This window comes from Phaseolus vulgaris, chromosome 1 (genome assembly GCF_051622355.1).
Source record: "Phaseolus vulgaris cultivar YP4 chromosome 1, ASM5162235v1, whole genome shotgun sequence".
NCBI classification, from domain to species: domain Eukaryota; kingdom Viridiplantae; phylum Streptophyta; class Magnoliopsida; order Fabales; family Fabaceae; genus Phaseolus; species Phaseolus vulgaris.
In genome coordinates this window covers 50,019,576-50,039,259 of record NC_143498.1, presented here as the reverse complement: position 1 = coordinate 50,039,259, position 19,684 = coordinate 50,019,576, and the positions used below count along the sequence as shown (strand labels likewise).

Genomic DNA, 19,684 nt, shown 5'->3' with positions numbered 1-19,684 from the left:
TAAAATTATACTTGGCAAAATCTATAGCCATATTTTTTCTCTGTTCTTTTGCTGTCATTCTAATCGTTGAACCAAGTAGATTGAAAAAAAAAATCACGAAGTTATTATTTCGTACTAAATTTAATTAATTTAATCCCTGTTATTAGTTCTATTATGGACTACAGTTATAACACGCTATATGATTTAAGAACTATATTTACAATAAATATTAAATTATGGACTATAGTTATATATCATATACTAAAATAAAAGACATGTAAATTCAGTATTATTTCAAATTACATAACATGTTCCAAAATGTTTTTTTTTTTTATGTGAATTATACATCTATCAAAATTTTGATGGTGTCACAAGAAAAAGAGGCATAGGTGCATCACGAATCAAGAATTTGCTGGCCCAGATGACGGCCCACAAACAGCAAATGGTCTGGGTCTGAAAAGGCCAACCCAATCTTGATTATTTGGGCTTGATATAAGTATATATACCACACAATAACTCCAACACTAGGGTTTGTTTCTCCCCGTTGCAGCATTTGAGAAGGGGAAACATGGTTTCGCTGAAACTGCAGAAGCGGCTTGCAGCCAGCGTTCTCAAGTGTGGAAGAGGAAAGGTTTGGCTTGACCCAAATGAAGGAAACGAAATCTCCATGGCCAATTCTCGTACCTCCGCTTATCCCTTTTCTTTATCAGTATCATATCTCTTTTGCCTCATTTATCAGTATAATTGTTTTTATTTATCATTTTGCTTTCTTATTGATGTGTTGAGAATTGAGGACTTGTATTGGATCCGAAGTTTATTGTTGTTTGTAATATTATATTTCTTTTAATATTAGATTGCATTCGTATATCTTTATGTAATCGGTATTTGAACTAGTCTTAGGTGGATCATTGATGCTACGTGCAGTGTGAAGGGTATTGTACGTGTTAGCATTTGCTAGGATATTTCTAAGCTCCTCAAGTTGTTTCATCGTGTACTCTGAATCAAATGTTTTGTAATATGAACACGAAATTTTTACTTAACATGGTAGGTTTCACTTTGCAGGGCAAAACATCAGGAAGTTGGTAAAGGATGGGTTTATCATTAGGAAGCCAACCAAGATTCACTCCCGATCACGTGCTCGTAGGATGAAGGAGGCAAAGAGAAAGGGACGTCACTCCGGATATGGTAATTATTCCCAAAAATGTGGTTAATGTAAAATAAATAACGAAAGAGTATGAATCCACCTTCTCAATAACTATATATAGAAGAAAACCAGAAGATAAAATGGATTAAACTTTTCTCTGAAGTTAAAATAAGTTTATGCAAGAACTAATCCATACTAGTCTTTTTTCCGAAAGATGATTTTAATTTATGTATTAACTAATTTTAACTTGTATGTGAATTTTTTTTATAGTGTTTGTTGAAAAGCTTATCTAAACAAAATGAAATGTAAGGCTGTTGTTCTTATTGCATGTAGAATGTATGGTTATGGTCTTGTTGTCACTTGACATCTCGAACTGACAAGATTTTTTTAAGCTGCTTATTAATTCAGGGAATAATGTAACGAATTTGCTTAATAGTTTATGGGAGAAAGTCAGATACTTATTTTATGTTAATTATTGCTGGGTGGGTGACATAGAATGAATTAATTACTCGTTTATCCTTTGGATTGGCGGGAGGGTGGAAGTGTGTCAGTTCCTCACTATAATGTTTACCTGAAAACTAATAGGTAAGCGTAAGGGTACGAGGGAGGCAAGGCTTCCCACCAAGATACTTTGGATGAGAAGGATGCGTGTGCTCAGACGGTTGCTTCGGAAGTACAGGGAGTCGAAGAAAATTGACAAACACATGTACCATGATATGTACATGAAGGTGAAAGGTAATGTTTTCAAAAACAAGAGGGTGTTGATGGAGAGTATTCACAAATCTAAGGCTGAGAAGGCAAGAGAAAAGACATTGTCTGATCAGTTTGAGGCTAAGCGAGCAAAGAACAAGGCTAGCAGGGAAAGGAAAATTGCTCGGAGGGAGGAACGCCTAGCCCAAGTGAGTCCCAGTGTCCTGGAATATAACTATATTTTCTTGTGTTTTTTATTAAAACTGGGGATGTAATGCACTACAAGCATATTCACTAAAGTTGGAAATGAAGATTCTGACAAAAATCTTGTTAAATGTTTAGGGTCCTGTTGAGAAGGTATCTACTACACCCAGTGCCCCTGCACCCCAATCTGCTCAGTGAGTCTTACTGTTTTGGCTTATTATTCCATATATATAGTTTTTGATTCTTCATTAACTGTTTCCTAATTCTTGTAAAACTTTTATGCAGACCGCCAAAGAAATCGAAGAAGTAATTACAATGAATATTTGGTGGCGCCTGCCACAATCTTTCGTCTGCAAAAGTAGTTATGACAAATATCCTTTTGTTTGTTTTAGACATTTTTTTGAAAGTTTTGCTTGTACGATTAACTTCTTGTCTCGCATAACTTAAATTATATAATTTGTCGGAGTTTACTGTTTTGGTATTAAGATTCACGTAGTTGTCGAAATTCTTGTTATCCTTCTGCTCATCCTATCAACTAAGTATATGCCTAGGTCTATACTACTGTCTCGTCACATTATTAGTCTACGAATTATCAATTTCTTTCTTTATTTGGAAGCATAAGTGTGGGAAAAATGTCATGTTCATTGATTTTAGAATATTTTTAGTTATTAGTAGAAAGGTAAATCAAATAATTGGGAAAATTCCTTGGCCTAATCAAAGGCTTTCCATCTTTTTTATTTTCTTATAAAAAGTTTTGTAGGTCCTTAGAAAAATTCGGCGAAATGTCAGCCCTGCATTCACACTCCTAAACTGCTCAAATAAAGACAAAGGATAATGAAACACCTTTTTAGTAAGTTTTTAACACCTATGAGGTCATTACCATGTACCCACATGCTCCGTTTCATATTCAAAAAAGCCCGTAGCAGATATGCAATTGATATTTCCCACTATAGAAGAACAAAAATTCATGGGCGTTACGTGCTTTTGTGAATGTTAACACGAAAGGGATTGAGAGAGGAAAAAGAACCTGAATGTTAACACGAAAGGGATTGAGAGAGGAAAAAGAACCTGGACCTCCCTTTTAGAGAAATGGTTTGGTGCACGAGATTTCGTTGTGCAGTGAAAAGAGTTATTCCTCGTTTGGACAAACTTTTCTTTTTATGCGAAGAGATTACTGCTCTATCACTCCCAACCACACTTTCAAATCAACTTTTCACAGCCAAACACAACTAGATTCAGAACTTAGTTTTTACCAACAATGTGATTGTTAAATAAAAAAAATTTTATGATATAAAAAAAAAAGTGAAATAGTAAGTGTTAACTACTATAAATTTGTTGCATGTTAAAGTATCATCGTGCCTCTAAATTATCATTGTTGTCTATCCAAATATTTATATTCATGTACTTTAAATAGATTGTGTATATTCCACTCCTAAAATTAGATGATTTTGATTAATAATGTTATAACTTTTTTAAATTAAATAATTTAAGTGATACTTATGTTGAACAACATGGTTTATAATTTAAAAAGTTATAGTGAATCACTATTTTATATATATTGTTAATAAGGTATACGTTCGCTTCTATGAAAAGAATGAGTGTTTTCCGGTTGATAAACTTTGCAATAAATCATATAAAAAATAGTGATGCACTAAAAAGAACAATAGTACATTAATAAGAGACTCTTTCATTTAAGGCGTCTCTCTTCTGTTTTATAGAAAATGGAAAATGAGAAAATGCAAAAAGGTAAAAAAAAATGATAGGGTGAGTTTGTTTCCTACATTCTTTATTTTTCTTCAGATAAAAGAAATATACAAAAATCCAGTGTAACAAGTCACCATTATGTGTGAATATAATGGATTACCCTATGATTTTATTTTAATTTTTCCCATTAAAAAATACGACATAATAATTATGTCTTTTATTTGTATTCTTGAATTTTTTTTATAAATATAATAAATCAATATAACAATATAAATAATAAAAAAATTATAATCGAAATACTTATTTATTTATTTAATCCAGACAACAAAAATTATTATGAGATTATAATTATAAAGCAAAAATTTTATGATTGATAAAGCAAACCATTGTAGTTATAACTGAAAAAATTCTCATGGTATTAGATTTTTATCTAATAACACTCCATAAATTGAAATCTATATATTTTTCATGTTCAACTTGGATAAGTTGTCATGAAAAATAACCAAGAAAGCAAAAATTTAGTTAGTTCTATTGATTAAATGGACCGAGTGATTGTATTTGATAACATATGATCATAAACAAAGAAACAAGATTAAAAATAAGTGTATGAGTAACATTGGTGTTTGCATTCAACAACATTGTTTTGTTATGGTGCTTCTACAACTAATTTGATGAACAATTTTTTTCTATTAAAAAAATCAATCATAAGAAACTAAACGCTTTTTAATACTTTTAAATGAAATTTATTATGGTGATGAAATTTTATCATACTATTTGAAAGAATTTATGAGAGGTAAGTCTTTCACATTAAATAAATATACTCAAATGTGTATCTATTGTAGGATTTACATTATTTTCACTCATTACTGGTGGCATGTTGAGTATGTATTGGTAAAACAAGTGGATCCAAAATTTGTTTTATTGTTTGTTGTTTTGTGAATGGTACTAACTCAAATTACATACTATACAAAACTGTAATTTATTATAAATGTTCTTTAATATCGCAATGGAAAAAAATAAATTAGGAAGTGATTGATGTCTTGCATAGAACCTATACCAGTGATTGATGTTGTTATATTATGCAATAATCTTGAAAACTCTCTTTTATTAAGAGATGTCATGCTCTTGTATCTTTATATTAGTTAAGAGATGCTATTTTCTAAATATCATAATTTTTTTATATTTTTCATGGATATAATCCTAAACCGATTTAAGACTTGTTTTTTTTTTAACACAATTGTTAGTTTTCTTACTAATTTAGCTTAAATGTAAATGTCAAATCATTTATAATTATCTTTTTTAACATAAAGAGTAAAAGTGTTTTTGAGGCAGTTTAAATCTTTAGTTATGTTGCTTCAAACGAATTTTATGTTGTGATAATCACAACTAACTACAAGATAAAATGTATAATTTTAAAACAAAAAAACAAGACAGTATGAAATGTATAAATTGTTTCCTCTATTTCCTTAAAACTTGTAACTTGAAATCACAACTCATCCTAATGCAAAATAATGTAACTACCAATTAGTCATTTTTTCTAGTCAATGTTATCTTAATGGACTTTGATTTTAGTTATTACAATTAAAACTATATGTATACTTGCGTTTGGTATGTTTTAATTTATGTATACTTGTATATTCATGGAAGTTCGTAGACTTAACTTTAGATTCATAAATATTTACTTCATATACGTTTTTTTAATAGTATAATTATTTAAAGTAGTTAAAAAAATAAATAAATAACTATATTTAGTACTGAATAAAAATAAACGCACAATATGCCGCTTCAAATCCAATTTATACCAAAAATGAAATAAATTTTGCAACAATTTTTCCCCAACTAAGAAAATAGAAAATAAAGAAAATGTACCCAAAGTTTCTCCCAATTAAAAAAGATAGAGTACTCCAAATAAAAAAAATTCTGCACCAAGTTTCTCCCAATTAAATAAAAAAGCAACCCAATTAAAAAACACAATTTAATGCAACCCAATTAAAAAAAAAGCAACCCTAATTCCCTAAATCACACCATAGTCTTCAATGCACACTGAAAAGAGCACCATCAACAACCAAAACAACACCACCCATCTCTAACATAACAAACAAAACGGCACCACCGTCGACCCGCACCCCGCGACCACCGTCGAATCGCGACCTCCTCCACACGATCGCGACCACCGCACGATCTCCGCACTCGTTCAGAGAAGACGCAGCAACACAAAAACGAAACGCGAACCCTAAACAGGTGAGTTTATTTCATTTCATTTTCCACTTCAGAACGACCGTTTTGTGTTAAGACGAAAATCTCGCCAACTCGGAGCAGACTCGCGAGTTTACTCAAAAACCGAGTTTACTACCGAGTTAATTCGGTTAGGGTGGGCGGAAATGTGAACTCGGACGAGTCAGCGAGTGCCTCGCGAGTTTGAAAAGGTTCAATGTGCATGTTTTATACTTTAATTTTGTTGCTTGCTTGATTTACTACTGCTCTGGTTTACTATTGCCTTGACATACATGGTTCACTAGTTGTTTAGTATGAAATAGTTTAGCAAAGAACACTTTATATTTTATTTTATTTTTGAAATCAAATACGCCTTTATATTTCTATTTGCCGATTATTTTAGCAAAGATGGAATCTGATGCACTGACATGGGGAGACAAACTCGTGCTGAGGGGATTGTCATTCTATGGTTTTCATGGAGCAAGGCTAGAAGAAAGGAGTCTGGGTCAGAAGTTCGTTGTAGATATAGATGCTTGGATGGATCTCACACCTGCTGGCAAAACTGATCACTTATCAGATACAGTTAGTTATACAGAGATATATGAGTGAGCGACCAACAAATTTAGAACATCTTTGTTTTGCTTTCATTGTTTGATTGCATAAACTTCTAGTGGCACTCTTTCATACTGGTGAATGTGCAAATTTAGTAGCTGTAATCTTATTAACATGTCAATAATTGGTGATGCAGCATAGCCAAGGAAGTTCTTGAAGGGTCACCTCAGAACCTTCTGGAATCAGTGGCCCAAAAAATTGCAATAACTACACTGACAAATCATAAAGAAATTTTTGCTGTTCGAGTGAAGGTTGGAAAGCCTCATGTGGCAGTTCGAGGTCCAGTTGATTACTTAGGCGTTGAGATTCATAGACGGAGAAGCGATTTGTAAGGCTAAACTTTCATATTTGTTGTTTTGGTTGCTGCAGAGTTTTTATATCTTCAAGTTCCATTTGATGCTAAAGTAATGTAACTCTTTCCCTTCTATCCCGCCATTAGTCTTTTCTCTGTTATCCGTCATTCTTGCTGATAAAATTAGGAGTTAAAAAGTTAGGTCCAAAACAGAAAGAAATTTCAGTAAGAGTTATTGAGTTGCCTATATTATCCCAATACCTTCTCAAGATCATTTAATTTCCTACACTATAAGTATCAAGATTATCTGATGTCTGACACAATATCTAGCTAAACCAACACTCGTGATTTTTATGGTTCAAGAGAGAAATTTTATTAAGAATTTCCAAAATGCTTCGTTGCATGGTTTTATGACTTTGGACCCATACCTGAAATATTTCTTGTTTACGCCTCAAAGAAGGTCTACGTATTAATTTCGTAGTTGTTTTGTATTGTAGCCCTTTCTTTTATTGGACAGTTAACCACTTTTCTCTAATATTAACTGGATTTAATAATAGCTAGATTTCGTATTAGATTTTGAAAAGATAAATTCATAATCTCTCGTAGGTATGGCCTATCTATTTTAAATATTTAAGTGTTTTGAACTTATTACCAACTTGTTTATTCTGTTTCCAACTGTGATGAATTCATGGCATAAAATCTATACAGCTCTGAAAATTGTTTTTTAGTTGATGAAATTGTCTATAGTAATTTAAAAATATACAATTGAGATAGGAATTAAATCTGAAATCATCTATACATTAATAGGGTGTTTGGAAACTTTAGAGGTTTATTGTTACTAAAAATTTAAAATTTCTGTAATTTTTTTTAAAAGGAATTAAAAATTATTTTTTAGAAGAAATTAAAATTTTAGGAACTCATAAGAGTAATTACAACATTTAAAATTAAAGAATTTTACATTTTATTTGGAAGGTAGAAAATTGAATTTTTTTGTTTTTTTTTTATATTCTTTGGTTTTGTTGAAATATTGTCCTTTTGACTGTAGTTGGTTGTGATTTTTTTGAGATGAGTGTAATATAATTCTTTTGAGTGATGTAGGTTGAAGTTTCTATATTTAAAGTCCTTTTGAAGTCTGGTATTATTTTTTTTGTTAATTTTGTGTTATGGCCAATCTTAACTAAGACTTAAATTATGATTATTTCTTAAATAATTTTTATAAGATTTTTTTATTAATATTTTACTTTATTGGAGTCAACCTTTTTTGTTAGTACTAATAAGATTAACTTTTAATTTATGTAACTTAAAATGTTTTAGGTAACGTTGTTATGACTTTTCCTGTATGTTGAAATTATTTACGTATTGGAGGTCAAAATTATTTTGGTTAATGTTCTTTTAAACTAGAAGGATTTGATCAATGTTATATCGAGTGTTTTCTATTTGCCGATGGTTAAAAATACTCAATTAAAAAATTAAAAATAAATAAACTAAATCACTATATTTAAAAAATAAAGAAAAATAATTTAAATAATTTAAAAGTTTTTTTCTAATTTGAAACTCATTTAGAACAATTTAGAACCAATGTTTCTAGCGTTTTAGTAGTCATCATCGATGGGTCAGCAACCGCCGATCAGAAATTCCTATTGTTACCTATTATGAATTTCATTTTATTCGAAAAGTTACGGAAATAGTAATTTCTATTTATCAACTTCTGTCATCGTAAGATATTTTATTAAATAATATATTAATATATGATCGAATTTTTTAATTTAATATATGTAAATTATTTTTTAATTTTTTTTAGTTATAAGATTTTTTTTTCGATTAATTTTTTTAACACTCTTAAGAGATGGTCATTAGATAAAATTTTAAAAAAGGGTGATCTTCAATAAATTCAACCCACAATAAAAAAGAACATATATTCGTAAGACTATACCAAAATTTATCTTTGAAAAATATGGTGTTACTGGTCTTGAAAGTTTACTATAAATTATAAAAATTCAGATCATAGATAGAACTGATAAATATTACGTACAAGTATAAAATAATATAGGGTGTTTTTTCCTGCACCATAACGATATAACAATATTATCTCTGTACTCCATATTTTTTAAAAGGACTATTTTACTCATGACTTCCAAATTATTATTTTTAAATATTTCTGGAATATACTTTTCGAAATACATTATAAAGATTATGATTTTACTATTTCAGAAGTCAAAATAATATGTTTTAAAATGATTTTTTTTCTTCCAGATTTTCTATTGAAATCACTTTTGCTTATGAAACATCTTTTTGTTAAAGAAAATTTGAGTACTTTAAAGAACGTAGGGACAGAGGAAGAAAAATATAGGGGTGCAGAAAGAAACACCCAATAAGATGCATTCCACCCAAGACTAAACTGACTAAAGTTCTAGGCCCAGATGACAGTCCACAAACAATAAATGGTCTAGGTCTGATAAGGCCCAGCTTAATCTTGAAATTTTGGGCTTTATATATGTATTTATATATACAGTGAAGAAGAACGAAACTAGGGTTTCTTTGTCCCCGTTGCAGCGTCAGAGAAGGGGAAGCATGGTTTCGCTGAAATTGCAGAAGCGGCTTGCAGCCAGCGTGCTGAAGTGCGGAAGAGGAAAGGTTTGGCTTGACCCCAATGAGTCCAACGAAATCTCCATGGCCAATTCTCGTAACTATGCTCACCCTTTTTCTTTATCAGTATCATATCTCTTTGCCTCGTTTATCAGTATAATTGTTTTTATTTATTATTATTTTTCTCATCTATGTGTTGAGAATAGAGAGCTTATATTGGATCCGAAGTTTATTGTTCTTTGCAATATTAGATTTCTTTTAATATTAGATTGCATTCGTATATCTTTATGTAATCGGTATTTGAACTATTCATAAGTGGAACAGTGAGTTTTATGTGCAGTGTGAAGGAGTTTTGTACGTGTGAGCATTTCCTAAGATATTTCAAAGCTCATTAAGTTGTGTCATCGTGTAGTCTGAATCAAATGTTTTGCAATATGAGCACATATTTTTTGACTTAACATGGTAGATTTCACTCTGCAGGGCAAAACATTAGGAAGTTGGTAAAGGATGGGTTTATCATCAGGAAGCCAACCAAGATTCACTCCCGATCACGTGCTCGTAGGATGAAAGAGGCAAAGAGGAAGGGTCGTCACTCCGGATATGGTATTTATTCCCAATAACTTGGTTAATGTAAGATAAATAACAAACGGGTTTGAATTCACCCTCTCAATAACTACATTTGGTCGAAGAGGACTAGGAGATAAAATGAATTAAACTTTTCTCTGAAACTGATATTAATTATGCATTAACTTTATCCTTTTAAGTTTTATTCTGAAACATGATTTTAATTTGTGCATTAACTAAAATGGAAGCATAATTTTTTTTTTGCCAGTGTTTATTGAAAAGTTTATCTATACAAAATGTAATTTTAGGGTGTTGGACTTGTTTTATGTAAAACGTATGGTTGTGGTCCTGTTGACACTTGGTCATCTTGAACTGACAATATTTTCTATGCTGCATATTAATTCAGGGAATAATGTAACGAATTTGCTTTATAGTTTATGGGAGAAAGTCGGATACTTATTTTATGCTAATTATTGCTGAGTGGGTGGCATAGAATGAATTAATTACTCTTTTGTCTTTTGGAGAGGAAGTGTGTCAGTTGCTTACTATAATCATTCTCTGTATACTATTAGGTAAGCGTAAGGGTACTAGGGAGGCAAGGCTTCCCACCAAGATACTTTGGATGAGAAGGATGCGTGTGCTACGACGTTTGCTTCGTAAGTACAGGGAATCAAAGAAAATTGACAAACACATGTACCATGATATGTACATGAAGGTGAAAGGTAATGTTTTCAAAAACAAGAGAGTGTTGATGGAAAGTATTCACAAGTCCAAGGCTGAGAAGGCAAGAGAAAAGACATTATCTGATCAGTTTGAGGCTAAGCGTGCAAAGAACAAGGCTAGCAGGGAAAGGAAAATTGCTCGGAGAGAGGAACGCCTAGCCCAAGTGAGTCCCAGTGTCTTGGAATATTTTCTTGTTTTTTTATTAAAATTAAGAATTTAATGCACTATCAGCATGTTCACTGAAGTTGGAAATGAAAATTCTGACATTTTTTTCTTTGTAAAATGTTTAGGGTCCTGTTGAGAAGGTATCCACGGCACCAAGTGCCCCTGCACCCCAATCTACTCAGTGAGTTTTACAGTTTTGGCTTATTATTCATATATATATATATATATATATAGTTTTTTATTGTTCATGTACTCTGGCCTAATTGTAGTCTATCTTATATGCAGAGCGCCAAAGAAATCCAAGAAGTGAGTATTTTCATGAATATGTCACGGTTCCTGGAAATCTTTAGTCTGCAAAAGTAGTTATGAGGTGTATGTTTTTGTTTGTTTTAGACATTTTTGTACGTTTTGCTTGTACTAGAGCATTTTATTTATCCCGCATACTTAAATCATATATTGTCAGTTTTTACTCTTTTTGGTATTAAGATTATCCGTCTTGTCAGTTTTTGAAGTTTTTGGGTTATCCTCCTACTCGCAAAGCAACTGCTATAGTGTACTTATACCAAGATCTACACTATTATCTTACATTATTTGGATGCAAAAAAGAACGCCATAAAAATGAGTCTAAGATCTTTGTCAATATTTTTTCTTTTATTTGGGAAGAGAAGAAGTGTGGATAAAAAATGTTATATTGAATGATTTTTCTAGCGTAGTAGGTAAATAAAATAGGGTAATTTTATAACAAAACGCTATTTTTTGTAAATAGTTTTGAATGGTCCCCAAACTTTATTTTGATTTTAATTTATCTTTTTCTTTTGATTTTACTGTAGTTCTTGAATTAGTCTGTAGTTAATTGAAGAAGAATGTCGTCAATTGTGTTTATTGTGGGTTCAAAACTGTTCAAGGACAACCGTTCTTATCACCTGTAGAAACAAGTTGCAAATTGTGAAATCATGGTAAACAACCATCATTCAGAAATTCCGTATCAAACTAATTCTGAATATTATATTATTTAATAGTCATGTAAATAGTTTTTTTTTTTTTAATTATAATTTGGTTGTGTGATCTGAATGAGATTCTTTTTGGCATAGTGAAAGTGGTTGCGGTGAGGCTGACTTGAATGCATGTCTGAATGTGTTCTGAGTTTTTAAATTTAACATATAAATTTGTATGTTAAATTTTAACTTGTAAAGTAGCGTGATATAAAATACGGATTCACAACTTGAACAATGATTTTGTTTCTATTAATTTGTTATAATGTATATTTTGTTTAAAAAGATCTAACTTTGTTTATGATTTTTTTTTGTTAATATCAAGAGTATCGAGAGGATGATTTATGAAACCTCTACATAACCCTTTAATTACCTGAAAGTAATTTTGTACTCTATACTTGGAGATACAAAGATTATGATAGAGTTTAGTTATTAAGCAAAGTAGGAAATATGAGAATGAAACACAAGGAAAAATATAAGGAAATGAGAAAGAGTGTTCCCCAAGTATGCGAAAGGTTCCCTGGACTTCCTCGACCATGATTTCCAAATCTTCAAATAATAGAAACATGTACCAATTTTTGTTTCCTCTAATAATTTCCACCATCACTTACTTAAACAATAACCAATCTAACAAAACAAGCTTTGCTATCTACTATAACCTCAATTGAAGATATCACATGTATTCCCCGACAATATGTTTTCTTAAAGACATTGATTGTTAAGCATTCTTTTTAAGGACTTACCTTTAGTGTCAAGTAAAAGCCCTCCCAGAAATAACAAATCTTTTTGTGTGATATACCAATGTTTAGAAGAAGAATGTTTAAATAGTAATTCATTCTTATAAAGAATTTGAAAATTTGAAAACTTTTATGATTAAGTATATTGTTTAAATAATTTATTTTAAAAATATTGAAATTTTAAGAATTATAAAAATAATTTATTTACTTAAATTTAGATAATTTCAAATTTCTCTTTCCTCTTTTAAATTTAGGCTTCTTCGCCCCAGATTGATGTCCTTGAAAATACTTAGTTTTGTATCTATGGAAAGATATAGCCGTGACATTTTGACTTTATTGTACACACATATACAAACTTGCATCATTCTTTGTCAAATTTGAGGAAAAATTGTGGCCCCTGAACACAGGCAAACGAAAAGGGGATGCATCCATGCATCAATCCCTGAACTCAACTCAACGGAGAATTTTGCCTACCTTTATTTTACACAGAAATCCGAACCAACTATTTATGTAGATGAAAACGGGGATTTCCAAGAGGGGAGCTTTCACTGACGATCCTACTAAAATCACAACCAATAGCTTATGTGAACGAAGAAGGTTTTTTGGAGAGCAAAGCTTCAAGTGAAGAACGATCAGTCAAAGGGGGGCTACAGGTGAAGTTTTGGCAAACAAGAGCTACAACCTTGTTGACGGCATAGTTATTTTTCGCCATCAGAGAGACATTGCTGTTATTTACTTCCCAAAATTCCATCTCTTCTTTGTTGCTGGGGTCTATATGTATAACCTGCGATCAACACCAGCATTAATGTTTTGACGAAAATCAGAATGAGATGTAAGGATATAAAGAGTAACTGTGCTTACTGTTCTGTTGGGGTCATATAACGCATGAGCTGCAGTAAGCATGTTTTCAAATTCCTCAGACGTTCTTCCACCAACCACGACCACTTGTTTCCGAGAAGGTACACGCAACATGTCTGCTGCACAACACATTAGAGGCACTGCCATAGCCATATCTTTCAATCTTTTCTCAAAAACTGCCTGCATTACCATTTGAGGAGAATTCTAGTCAGTTGCAACTGACCCAGTGATCTAGAAACAGACCTCAAACAATCCCATCCCACCATTGTTGGCACATATATGAGAAGAAAAAGCTTTTAGGAGGAAAAGGACGAGGAGTTTACACACCAATAGATGTTCTGCATTTCGCTTATAATTCTCGGCCTTACTTCCAGAAACCATGGAAGCCAATCTTATAAGATTTATAGCAGAAACCGAGTTTCCAGAGGGTTCTGCCCCATCATGATCTTCCTTCACGCGGAGGAGAACTGAAGGATCTTCTCCTGTATTATTGAAATATCCACCTCCAGCCTTGTCAAGAAACAGAGAATCCTGCAAGCAACTAATATCATTAGCAATTAAATGCCTTGCATACAAGAAATAAAATTTCTATGGAGTCCAGAAAATCCATATTTACTTGGGTTTCCTGCAATTCAATGGCCCATAGAAGCCAACTAATTCCACCACCAAACTCATACAGATCCAGCAATCCTGAAATCAGAAAAGCATAATCATCCAAGAAACCAGGAGCTTTAGACGGAGAACGTCTGAAACTATGGTATAGCCTGCGAGTCTCCACATCATAAAGTTCCTTTCTAATGAAAAACGCTGCTTTTTCTGCAATCCTCATGTACTCCTTTGGCTGAAATATACATAATCAAAAGGAGAAGAAATTTAAAAACAAAGGAAAAAATCAAGTTGACTACATGTGTTCCTCCAACAACTTTACCCACTATTCCTTCATAACTTAAACAGTCAATGTCCTCTAACTCAGAAACTACTCATTATCCAAAGCATTAATTGTGATCAACAGTTTAAAAATGTATATCTGTATGATAACTTACAGATATCTTCCAGAAACATCATAATATTAAATAGGATGTGTTTCTCATCTTTTTTAAATATTGGTAGCCATTCACATCAATGCTATATTAGTAGTACGAAGGAAACTTACTTCAGTGCCAACAACAGGAAAGTAGAATTTGGTCCCTTCAGCTTCGCTCTTGAGAATCTTAGAAGCCCTAGCAAAAGAAGAGACTGCCAATCCATTCCAAGATACAATAACCTAAGAGCATAAGAACCCTTGAGAGTACACAAACGTTGAAGTATATATCATCTTAGGTGAATCCTAAATAAATCAATAAGAATATTCAAGGGAAATACCTTGTCATCCAAATGTGGCTTTGGACGCCTTGACCTTGCTTCAAACAACTTACGCCTACATTCTCCAAGAATTTCTTGATATGTCTCAACTGACATGCCATATTTTGATGCCAGTTCTGAAAGTTCCTTTCTTTCGATCAGGACATTCTTTTCTTTGAATTCATTGTGAGGATCACTCATTCCAGAGAGGTCACAGTTACCCGATTGCTTTATGTAATAGTGCTCCTCAAAAAGAGCAGCATGCTCTCCAAGTATGTCTTGGACCTAGATAGAACAAACCAGGTCGGAAGTCACCCCAAAAATAATACACCAATAAATCATTAATTGCAACACTTATATAAAAAGATGTCAAGACCCCGTAGGTAGAATCGAGAATTACAGAAGGAAACAGGAAACTGTGATACCCTGCCAAATGTGAGAGATGTTTAGTAAAAAGCTTAAACCACAGTTTTTATTTAATATCAGATATCTAATTATTCTCAACTAGAAATATTCTATTTTTATTTGGATGTACAATATAGAGATCTACAAGAATAAAAAACAATGAAAAATAATATTCACAGTTGTGCAATAAATATCACGGAGAACCCAACAATGAATAGAAAAAGATATAAATTATGTCAAGATTTAAAGGAATACCATAGCTCACGAGTTTAAGCAAATATTTCCTGATCAACTTTGAAAATACTGTAGCTAGAATGTCCTTAGCAAACTATCAGTTAATAATTAACACACTGTGCTCTTGAAAGATACATTTATTAATTCACACAAGATAAATAAATTGGATAAATCGAATCCTTAAAAAATTTCAATTGATATTTATTGTGTCATGTCAGCAACTTGAAGGCCATGTCAAGTTATTTAATGTCAGCCGAGCCCAGATAGTTCTGAATGGTTTTGAAAGGCCAGATGCTGGATTTGAACCAAAAGTGTGCCATGATTTGGAAGGTTTATGAGAGAAAGCAAAAACTGGGCCCCAAAGTTTAGTGTTTGTCAATTTGGCAGAACTAGTTATGCATGGCATAGATTCCAAGATAGAAAGGGGATATAGGGGTGAGGGGCGAGTGGTGAGAGGATAGTTGGTTATGATTATTACTCCTTAGACGTGATATTGGACAAAAAAATTCTTCTCTGAGGAGCACATTGCTCTGGACCTCTCCAGTCTATCAATCCTCTTTGAGATGGATTTAATTAGTGATTAATACCATCAGTTTTCTGAATATTCAATTATGGTTCATAAATGGACCCAACTAAAAGATATAAAGTTTGAAAAGCCAATTTATTTTTGGGGTACCAAAATGAGGACTTGTATTTTTCAGGAGCCTAATGTAATTATTCCTAAAGAAATATATTTAGGAAAGTCCAATAGGACATGGATGAAATACCTCTTTGCTTGCCCATATGTAAAAGGCTCCTTCCTTTTTTCTTGCAGCTCCTTCGGTCTCTGCACTGTCAGCATCCTCTGCTGAAAAGATTTCACCCTCTGGACCAATCATATCTCTTCTTAAATAATCAAGGATATCCCGTGATATATATGAATAGAAGGTATCTTTAGTGATAGAAAACGCATCTAGATAAACATTAGCAAGCTGTCCTTGATCATATAGCATCTTCTCAAAATGTGGAACTGCAAAGATATGAACAGCTCAGCAATATAATCATAAGATTTCAAATCAAGGACCATTGGATATAACAGCACATCCTAATTAAAAATGGCCAAATCAAATTGCACAGAAATAGCTCATATATACATGTCAAATATTTACTCAAAGTCCAAGTTAAACTTACCGTGCCAGCACTCATCCACGCTGTATCTGTGAAAGCCCCCTCCAATATGATCGTGAATCCCGCCTTTTGCCATGCATTGCAAGCTAAATAAAACCATTTTCTGACTTCCATTAGCTCCATCCAATTTTCCTGTCTCCTCCAACTTTTTGGAGTGATAAAGCATCAAGTTTATCTCAACTGGTCTAGGAAACTTTGGTGCAGATCCAAACCCACCAAACTTTGAATCGTAGCCCCCAGAGAGCTACAAAGAAAATAATAGATTGGATGATACTTAACAAATGCATGCAGATATAAGATCATTCTCACATTATAACAAAAAGAGAATAATATATTTGATCTATGTCGTTACAATATAAAAATCTTGCCATTCTGGTTGCTATCAGACTCAGAATTCATTCTTTGTAAGCGAGGAAACAAGATTGCTATGTTTTTAATAATTTCTCCATTCTCTTGTACAGAAATAGCACAGAGGACAGACAGACTGTGTATAAGGAAACTCTATTTTCTTTTCCCATTTTCCTTTTCTCCCCTTTAGACGTGTCATAGAAGTGGAGGGGAAGGTTTCCTGGTAAAATTGAAATGGTAGACAGAAGCATATGCTCAAAGCCTCACCTGCTCTGAGCACAGACGTAATGCATCAGCCGGAACCCCATCAGGCAGTTTATCAGAAGTTGAACTAATAGACATTGCCTCAGAAAGCTGTTCAATTGCAAATGCTCCACTCTTAATCAGCATATCCCTCTTACTATCCCAAGCCTGTTTTACCTTTCTGGAGAAAGCAGGAACAGAAGAGTATACAAATAAGAACCTCAAAAACCAGAATACAAATTTTCAACAATTGACCTGAAGTTTTATACTCAACAATTTGACATGCCATGCCATCCTTCAAATTAACTCAAGAGAAGTGCCCAAGCAGGTTGACAATTCAAGTTAACATTTGCAATATCTCTCACCTAAGTATAGTCTTAAATCCAGGTCGCCCATACTTATCATCAGGGGGGAAGTAAGTTCCACCCATTAAAGGCTTCAAGTCGGGTGAAAGAAACACACTCAGGGGCCAACCTCCTCCACCATACAAAGCCTGCACATACGTCATGTATACCTAAAGACGAAGAAAAAATCCTTTAGTACGCCCTGTTACCTCGTGAAACCCTCAAATTCAAATTCCAAAGGAACTTTGGATAATTCTTAAAGACCATTTTGGAGACAATATCCTCGTAGGTACACTTAGCTGACATGCTTCCAAATATACAAACTAAATGAAAAATTAACGTATCAATATTATACCTTATCAACATCTGGTCGCTCCTCTCGATCCACCTGTAGTATTAACACATTAAAGTAAGACAGAACAAAACATAACAACTTGAGAAGCAAAGTAGAGTAAAAACAGAGAGAAACTTTCTAGAAACCAAAATTCAAAGTAAAATAAAAGGAAAAAATAAATGACCTTAATGCTAACAAACCAATCGTTCAACAGCTTGGCAACCGCTGCGTCTTCGAAAGACTCGACCTCCATAACATGACACCTTACAAACAAACACTTCAGATTCCGAAAACGTTAAATCTTGAGATAAAGAATAAGAATCGTGAGTCACACACACATACATACCAGTGACAAGTGCTGTAACCAACTTCGAACAGAATCGCCGTCAACAACACCACAACAGCCAACTTCGCAGTCAATTACGCAAACTAAATTGGCAAAAAGAGAAGCAGAATACACAAAGGGAGATAATTACTTGACAAGAAGATAGGCACGTCGCGCCTGCGCGCTTCGGCGAAGGCTTCTTCGCCCCACGGATACCAATCAACCTTGAACGGGGAATTGGAAATAAGAAAATAATTGTAATAAAATAGTAGTGGAAAGGAAGCAATCGCGTTAGAAACGAGATGAGAAGGAAGAAAACTTACAGGGTTGTGTGCGTGTTGGAGAAGGTAAGGGCTCTGTTGGGAAGCGAGTCGGTTAGTGTGGTTGTGGAGGGAATGAGATGAAGCCATGGAGATGAGGTTGAGAGTGAAACGTTTTGGGGAGAGTGAGAAAGGGAATTTGAAATTTGAAGAGGGGAAGGGTTGGTGTGAGAGAAGACGTGGTAGGAGGAGAAGAGAGGGAGAAGAGGAATGGGTGATACGGTGAAGCATAGAAAGGATTATGGGGACTCACAATGAATGAACTAGAGTAGTGTAGCGAGTAATATTGGGAACGTGTACGTGACTATTTGCTTCCCTGGGAAATGGAAATTGCTTATTCAGAGTTTAGAGAATCGGAGGTGAGTTGCCATGTGTAGCTCTTCCCTCATCTACACTTGGACCTGTTTGTTCTGGTCCACATGCTTCGCGGTTATGTAACTGGGAATCCAGTCCAAGAGCAGTGGTTAGATAGAGTATAATGTTCATCCCAACGTGTGTCTAGAATGGACCATGGAAAGAAAACAGTGAAATTCTAAAGGAATAGAAAAGAGGAGATTGAAGGAAATGAGAGAAGAACGAAGTTTGTAAGTGATGTGTGCAAAAATATAATTTGATTATGTTGCACAACACATAATCAATTGCGATATCCTAGAGAGAAAGAAGTGTTTTTGTAATCTTACCAAGAATAAATTACAAGTGTATTTCTTCTTCTTATTATAATAATAATGAATGAATAAAATTATTTTTTCATTAATTTCTTTTAATAAACTTTTTTTAGTTTTTTGTTTCTTTTATTTATTTTTTCTCTACCAAAGCAGACATACACAAATCTCATGTTGGAATGTCTTCAAAGTTTAGACAAAACAAAGGGAATATTCTATAATTATGGTTAAATGATCCAAATTAACATACTTTTATCGTAAAAATTCCATATATTACCTTTTAATGTTTTGATATTATTAGTTAATGCTAGGTTAGTTTTACGGACTCCATTCATGATATCCCAATCAAACATCTAAAAAGTTTCAGACATTATTTTTTTTATTACAGATTATTATTACATTGCTATTTACCGTAAATAGAGTATTGTTTTAATTTATCAGAATTAAACAATGATATAAAAAAATTACAACGTCAACAAAGTAGAATTAAATTTAAC

The 19,684-nt window shown here is 32.9% G+C and overlaps 4 protein-coding genes across 5 annotated transcripts; 3 read left to right on the top strand and 1 right to left on the bottom strand.

The window, feature by feature from the left end:
* The first annotated feature begins 493 nt into the window (after positions 1-493).
* Positions 494-2,522, top strand: LOC150029680 (large ribosomal subunit protein eL19z-like). The gene is made up of 5 exons (XM_068617598.2): positions 494-659; positions 1,042-1,164; positions 1,709-2,022; positions 2,156-2,211; positions 2,303-2,522. Exons 1-5 carry the CDS (start codon positions 548-550, stop codon positions 2,325-2,327), a joined length of 630 nt encoding a protein of 209 aa, XP_068473699.1. The 5' UTR covers positions 494-547; the 3' UTR covers positions 2,328-2,522.
* Positions 2,523-5,693: 3,171 nt separating this feature from the next.
* LOC137814718 (dihydroneopterin aldolase 1) lies at positions 5,694-7,097 on the top strand. Of its 2 annotated transcripts, none has more exons than XM_068617602.1 (3): positions 5,694-5,962; positions 6,339-6,540; positions 6,684-7,097. In XM_068617602.1, the coding sequence occupies exons 2-3, from the start codon at positions 6,344-6,346 to the stop codon at positions 6,877-6,879; spliced, it is 393 nt and encodes a 130-aa protein (XP_068473703.1). In that variant the 5' UTR covers positions 5,694-5,962; positions 6,339-6,343; the 3' UTR covers positions 6,880-7,097. The 2 variants fall into 2 exon arrangements, with proteins under 2 accessions (XP_068473703.1, XP_068473704.1); XM_068617603.1 differs by having other exon boundaries at positions 5,749-5,962; positions 6,344-6,540.
* A 2,271-nt stretch (positions 7,098-9,368) lies between these two features.
* Positions 9,369-11,388, top strand: LOC137814716 (large ribosomal subunit protein eL19z). The gene is made up of 5 exons (XM_068617599.2): positions 9,369-9,522; positions 9,906-10,028; positions 10,562-10,875; positions 11,003-11,058; positions 11,163-11,388. The coding sequence occupies exons 1-5, from the start codon at positions 9,411-9,413 to the stop codon at positions 11,185-11,187; spliced, it is 630 nt and encodes a 209-aa protein (XP_068473700.1). The 5' UTR covers positions 9,369-9,410; the 3' UTR covers positions 11,188-11,388.
* Positions 11,389-12,920: 1,532 nt separating this feature from the next.
* LOC137814715 (catalytics) lies at positions 12,921-19,212 on the bottom strand. Its single transcript, XM_068617597.1, has 15 exons — positions 18,529-19,212; positions 18,357-18,429; positions 18,227-18,248; positions 18,065-18,143; positions 17,902-17,934; positions 17,568-17,716; positions 17,227-17,383; positions 16,615-16,855; positions 16,212-16,453; positions 14,827-15,090; positions 14,618-14,728; positions 14,081-14,305; positions 13,792-13,995; positions 13,468-13,644; positions 12,921-13,390 (listed from the first exon to the last, which is right to left on the bottom strand). Exons 1-15 carry the CDS (start codon positions 18,754-18,756, stop codon positions 13,187-13,189), a joined length of 2,409 nt encoding a protein of 802 aa, XP_068473698.1. The 5' UTR covers positions 18,757-19,212; the 3' UTR covers positions 12,921-13,186.
* Between the last annotated feature and the right edge of the window lie 472 nt (positions 19,213-19,684).

What these genes read in the sequence shown, in the direction of transcription:
- LOC137814716 (XM_068617599.2), top strand. Translation starts at nt 9,411, where the DNA reads ATGGTTTCGCTGAAATTGCAGAAGCGGCTTGCAGCCAGCGTGCTGAAG. An exon ending in GAGAGGAACGCCTAGCCCAA is followed by an intron (nt 10,876 to 11,002) that starts GTGAGTCCCAGT and finishes TAAAATGTTTAG; the next exon opens with GGTCCTGTTGAGAAGGTATC. An exon ending in CCTGCACCCCAATCTACTCA is followed by an intron (nt 11,059 to 11,162) that starts GTGAGTTTTACA and finishes TCTTATATGCAG; the next exon opens with AGCGCCAAAGAAATCCAAGA.
- LOC137814715 (XM_068617597.1), bottom strand. Translation starts at nt 18,756, where the DNA reads ATGCTTCACCGTATCACCCATTCCTCTTCTCCCTCTCTTCTCCTCCTA. An exon ending in TCCAACACGCACACAACCCT is followed by an intron (nt 18,430 to 18,528) that starts GTAAGTTTTCTT and finishes TCCCCGTTCAAG; the next exon opens with GTTGATTGGTATCCGTGGGG. An exon ending in TACGTCTGTGCTCAGAGCAG is followed by an intron (nt 16,856 to 17,226) that starts GTGAGGCTTTGA and finishes TTTTCTTTGTAG; the next exon opens with CTCTCTGGGGGCTACGATTC.
- LOC150029680 (XM_068617598.2), top strand. Translation starts at nt 548, where the DNA reads ATGGTTTCGCTGAAACTGCAGAAGCGGCTTGCAGCCAGCGTTCTCAAG. An exon ending in GGGAGGAACGCCTAGCCCAA is followed by an intron (nt 2,023 to 2,155) that starts GTGAGTCCCAGT and finishes TTAAATGTTTAG; the next exon opens with GGTCCTGTTGAGAAGGTATC. An exon ending in CCTGCACCCCAATCTGCTCA is followed by an intron (nt 2,212 to 2,302) that starts GTGAGTCTTACT and finishes ACTTTTATGCAG; the next exon opens with ACCGCCAAAGAAATCGAAGA.
- LOC137814718 (XM_068617602.1), top strand. Translation starts at nt 6,344, where the DNA reads ATGGAATCTGATGCACTGACATGGGGAGACAAACTCGTGCTGAGGGGA. An exon ending in AGTTATACAGAGATATATGA is followed by an intron (nt 6,541 to 6,683) that starts GTGAGCGACCAA and finishes TTGGTGATGCAG; the next exon opens with CATAGCCAAGGAAGTTCTTG.